Genomic DNA, 6,000 nt, shown 5'->3' on the forward strand with positions numbered 1-6,000 from the left:
ATATGTATTATTATGGAACATTGTATAATTGGGCAATTCTTACTCTGTTTACATAGTGATTAAAAATTAGCTGATGTGGGAGTTTCTGGGTATCTTGGCTGTAATTTCTTATATGGGTGCTTATTTGGTAGTGATTGCATTTGAATATTAATATTTGGTTTTGGCATCCTGCTAAAAAAAATCCTCAGAAAGTGTGAAGATAGGGAATGACACAAGCTGTTTGAAATACAGTAATATCAAAATTTAATGCAGTGTATAAAATACATGACTTTTAAGTATCAGATTCCTGCTGCAGATTGGTACTTTTAAAAAAATCCATAAATCTTCAATAGTAGCGAGCAACAGTCTAGATTTCCTATACTTCTTTTCATTTAATCCCAGTTATTATAATTATCACAAAGCATACTCTATATTTTTCTCCATTTCCACAAGCAAACGTGAGGATATTTTTATTGACCAGCATGTAAAATAAATTGATAGTTTCGTATTTGATTTGATTCAAAGGTATCATAAAAGAAGATAACAATGTATACTTTTTGCTGTAGGTTCAACATCTTACACTTCTCAGTGTAGAGTTACATGCTCGAACAAGAAGAGACTTGGAGGCAGATCCTGAATTTGATCCTATCTGTGCTCTATTCTACTGCATATCATCTGACACATCGTTGCCAAATACTGATAAAATGGAAATCACTGGTGCTATAGTGATTGATAAAGACAGAACAAGAACAATCTCAAGCCAAGGTTCTTATTTCAATTTTATTTTAGGAATTTACTTCAGTGTTTGAATGTTGTCATATTTGGGTATTAATGAACAATATGAGAAAATGTGGCTTTGAAGGCTCTTTGCTAGTGTTGTTTAAATTTATGTCATCTCACTGTCCAATCATGAGAAGCATAGTAATGGTTTCTGCCTTATATCTTCCTGCGCACATTTGCAAGGGCTATAATGCTTTTAAATACCAATTAATAATATATTAAACCAAAGTTTAATATTTCACTGCATGCTCCTGCAGAAGTCCAGAAGATATAAACAGGAAAACATGTCTTAGATGGAGGTACTCAAAACCCTTGTGCTGGACCAGTTCCTTTTAGTTTGCATTGGGACTGTTCGAGAACAGCAACTTTGGTAATCTGTCAAAATTGATTTTAGTAGAAATAGCAAGTTGATTTTGTTAAATATTGCATAAGGGTTGTTGTGTGGTTTTCTCTGATCTTTGTAGGGTCTAAACAGGGCCCTTATTGTATTGTACCTTTTTGGCTTTGTTTAGACCAGTGATACTCAACCTGTGGCTCTAGAGCCGGATGCTCTTGAGGCCCTACAGGCGGCTCTCGCAGTGTAGGCATCTGATCGGCGCTCCATTCTATCAGGCAGCGCGGGGAGCACTGACCAAAGGACCGGCAGTGTGGGAGTCACTGAAGTACCTCCTCCCATAGGAGGAAAGCGAAGGAGCTGCTGGGATCTCCCCACAGGTAAGAATAGAAATTGCCTCCAACCCAGCAGCCATGGGGGGAGAATGGGGAAACCTCCCTCTTTTTCCCAGCAGCTAATAGAAACTGAAGATTACAAAATGTCTTGTAACATATGATATTTGTGGTGGCACGGCATCATCACAAATTAATGTAACATCATGATGCAAGGTTGCAATGTTGGTACTTGATGTTATGCTCTGCAACAACAGTTAATGGTGAAGTGGCTCTCCAGCTGTTAAAGGTTGAGTACCACTGGTTTAGGCTAGTAAACAAAAAATAGATTTGATATTGAGAATAATGTTAAACTCTGTGAGATGATTTATCATTAAACAACTTCATGCTGCCTAGCTTTAAGGTTCTGAGAAAAATAAGAAATTAGCATTATGACAAAACTTCTATCTTTCATCCACTTTTATTTCTAGATGTTAAGAATATTAATTTCCTGTTCTTATCTTATTTTCTTCAATTTTTTACTTTCTAAAGCAATAGATCATTGTACTAAATTTTCCTGACTTCCTGGAGGCTAACTTGATGGATTCTGAAAAAGAATTTATGAATAAGACTAGATTGTAAACACAGAATTTCCCCATTTAATGTTGCAGAGTTCTTTATTTATTAGTATTGAGTGCTGGCATTTTTTGAGTCTTTTGGTTTATTTGATACATCAGTGAATAAAGTAATGCATAGCTTATGGTTAATCTATCACTTTTATATTGTCCTGTCTAGATTTTGGTTTAAGGCCACTAATCGTTTTCAGTCTTGCTTTGCTGTTTTTAAAACTCACATCTATTTGAAATGGTTAAGTGATAAGATTTATTCTGATTATTGTTTGAATCAAATAACTAATGCATTTTTGACAGTTTGAATATTGGATGTGGTCCTACTTATCCCATGCACAGGCAGTAGAGTGCAGAACAGCTCTCTCAGATCCCAGCATTGTTAGCCCCTTTCCCACCATGCCACCTTAGTGACTGGCAACTGCTGCTCTTAATGTTCTCCATCATAGCCTGAGTGTCACTTCAAAGAGATGCCCTCCCATGCATCTAATACCTGAGGCAACCAGAATTTTGTACTTGTTGTAAATGTCTGCATAAAATATTAAGTTTTTAAAAATTATTTGCAGAATGATTAATGTGATATAGCACAGCTCTTATAATGTTCATTAAACATAAGTAGTCATACTGTTGTGGGTGTAAAAGGTTTCCATTCTTTGGATCAAGTATATTAGAAACTGAGGACTGCTGAAAATTGCATTCATTTAAAACATCTATTTGTTAGTTGCTTTTAAATGCCAAGCTCTCATGAACTGATTGGAAAAAAATATAGAAAATTGCTTATGAATCACATTTCAAATGAGGCTGGCTTGGTTTGCACATCTTGGTAAACCATTTTCTGAAATAAAGTTCCCCTGTAAACCACTGAGTATGGTTTACCATAATGTGTGGACAGAGCCTTTATTTATTATCACTCTGTTGAGTGGTAAAAGCTAAATCGTTTTCTCCAAAATTTAGAAGTAAGCTTGGGAGGTGTCACACTTCATTGTACCACATTTATGCTGATGAAAGGTCATAAACACTTGAACAAAAGATAATTACTTAAATCAGAGCTCTATAAAATACAAAAGCATGTGCATGCTTTCCCACAGTTTGTTCAAATACGAAATCTCCACCAACTATTCATTGTCTGCAATGAGCAGTAGTGGCAGGGGACTTGAACAATGAAAAATCATGGCTTAATTTTAATGTGTGTTTTTTATTAAAAACAACAACACGGTAGTATTTTACTAGAAATAAGTATTTAATTTGCTTTTCAGGTAACAGAGAACATGCACCTTTGCTTACCAGATCTGGCATCTCAGGATTGGAAGTCAAATATGCTGCTGATGAGAGAGCACTTTTCCAGGAAGTGGTGAACATTGTTAAAAGGTAGGGCATCTGTAGACCCTGCTTTTTCATCCTCTGAAACTTTTATTTAAACATTTTCAAATCCAAGTTTCCCTACCTTCTCTTTCCATGTTTAAATGGTTTTGATTTCTTGGAAAAGTCTGTTTTTCCTGCTCACAACAGATATATCTATATTATAAGGTTCTTTATGCAAGTCTCTCTTATACAGACCTCTCACATCAATATTGCTGTTTTAATATTCCCAAACTGCATTTCAAAGTTTATTAGAAAATACTCTAAGGTTTAAATGATCTTGCAATACAAATTAAAACATCACTGTCTTAAGTAGGAAGAAGTTTTTTTTTAAAAAGAACTTTATCGCAAAACTCATATCTCGTAGTGGTACAGACATAAACAGATATAAAAACTGGCCTCTTTACATGTCTTCTCTCAATGGGAAAGTCCTTATTTTCCCCTGGTTTGAAAAGTTTCTGGCCAGTTTTTGTAGCAAACTCTGATCATGGCCTGTGGAACTTCAGGTGTGTCTTTCTTCAGGTCAATAGCCAAAACCTCAAAGTCTGAATGTTACCAAGGAAACAAAATTTTGAAACATCTGGCTGGAATACATTCTCAAGGAAAATGTGTACTAGGCAGAGTACATTTGCAATTCTCTCTCTCTCTGACTAGAAAACTTCTGATGAGAATGGCATTGACTAAATCCAGGAAACCAGAGTACTAAAGAGTTGCTGAGAGCAACCAACACTGGGTGGGTCCTGGCGAAGCAGCGGATTCCTGTTCAGAGAAGACAAAATTACAGGTAAGGAAATTAATTTTTTCTTTCTCTTTTTTGGGAATCCGCTGCTCCGTCTGGCTTAGGAAACAACTAGGAAGTAACAACCTGCTACTTTTATTTTTCCTATAAAGTTCTCCACAATTTGGAGAAAATGCCACTTGGCCACATGAAACCATGCTGAAGAATATCATTACAATTTATTTGTATTTTTGAAGACTTAACTGCTGAAGGCTTTATTGAATGAAGAAAGCACACCAATTTCTAATATATTTGTGGTGGACATTCAAAGTTACCTGGGGAACAGCTTTTGAAGTTCTGTGTGCCTATTTGCAACGTCTGTACAAATGGAATATCGTGTGTACCTTCAAATATTTTGATTAGGCTATTTTTATCCCTTGAAGGATAGCAGTTCATAACCCCTCTAGAAAAGTTGACACAATACTTTTTTTTAGGCAGTTCTCAGCTTAGAACAGTAGAGACATTTGCTCTTTTTCATTCTTTTTAAATAGTTTTCTATTAATATTGTTTCTTTACCTTGATGATAAAGAGAATTTCACATTTGTTTGTTTTAAATACCAGATTAAAGGGCAAACTAATTTTACTATACCTTCTTCATGATGGAGATACTGTGGGAGTTATATAATTGACTGTTCATATAAAACACAGAGGTCTCAGGAAGAACAGCAATTAATACCTAAACTATTCCTTTTGGGCCACATTCTTTGCAACACGTTTCTGTAAAATCAATGACGTACTTCAGAATAAATGTGTTTTCAATTTCACTATGAGAGCTGACAAGAATTTAACCTCTTTCCTCCCCAGTTACTATTATATTTATTTGTTAAATTTATATACTACCCTTCATCATTAATAATAATTATATTGGACCCATAAATCCTATAATAGCTTTTGTTGCTGATTATTATGCATCACTTGATTTATTGAAAAGACTGCTGAATGGAGAAAATCCAAATGAAAATGTTTTTTGATATTTCTGTGATGTTGTGGATTTTTTTCTTTAGGAGCTATTGATTCTGATGCTGAATTTAATCCAACAACTTAGCCATACAAATAAGACCAGCAGTTGTTTGAACCTAGGGATAGTCCAAAACAATACAGCAAATATCATTTGTCGTTTGGATTCCATGCAAACCTCCTTGACTTAACCTGGCCAAGATTTGACAAGGTTTCAGTGACATAGGATTTGGCAAACTGCTTTGTAGAGGGACAGGCTATTGATCCTCCTACCCAAGACATTTAGTGCTCTGACAGGCACCGGCTCACTAGCATGTCAGGCAGGGCTACCTGCTACATGAAGATGCTGGCAGTTGAACCTGGGAACTTCTGCACACAGAGCAGATGCTTTACCACTGAACTATGATTGCTCCACAGTTTCACTTTGAAGATCTTTTCAGCAAGTTCAGGATAGAAGCAAATTATGTTCACAAGTTCAAGTTGGCAGCATCTATAATAAAATGGTGATATTTGTAGGTGACATCCTTTTAGCTATGGAAGCTGCTGCTGTAGATTTTTCTGGCTACATTAAAGTAAAACTGAAGATAATGATGTCTCTGTTATAATTTCTTTAAAGCCTGTTGAGTTAATTCAGAAATGAGAACTTTTACAAAAAGAACCAAATTATTTCCTAGAAGAAACTTCTATTTTTTAATAGTACAAATGACCTGAAAAAATGTTTTGAGAAATCCAATATTCCCTAATGTTACTAATGGATAAGCCTTACCAGATAATTTTTATATGTTTGAATGTCCTACAGTTCCTTTTTGTCTAAACTGTGCAATTTAGAAAAGTATTCTCTCTTCTGAAATGAAAAGGAATATAACCTGTAGAACA

The 6,000-nt window shown here is 35.2% G+C and overlaps 1 protein-coding gene across 1 annotated transcript in view; it reads left to right on the top strand.

Annotated features, from left to right (window-relative positions):
- The window catches only part of REV3L (REV3 like, DNA directed polymerase zeta catalytic subunit), a 62,158-nt gene that overhangs the window by 33,491 nt on the left and 22,667 nt on the right, over positions 1-6,000 (top strand). The window contains exons 17-18 of the mRNA XM_081905506.1: positions 546-744; positions 3,287-3,398. Of these exons, the coding sequence (XP_081761632.1) occupies positions 546-744; positions 3,287-3,398 (311 nt within the window). The remainder of the gene's footprint in view (positions 1-545; positions 745-3,286; positions 3,399-6,000) is intronic.

The sequence above is a fragment of the Podarcis melisellensis genome (assembly GCF_964234715.1).
Source record: "Podarcis melisellensis genome assembly, chromosome: 3".
NCBI classification, from domain to species: Eukaryota; Metazoa; Chordata; class Lepidosauria; order Squamata; family Lacertidae; genus Podarcis; species Podarcis melisellensis.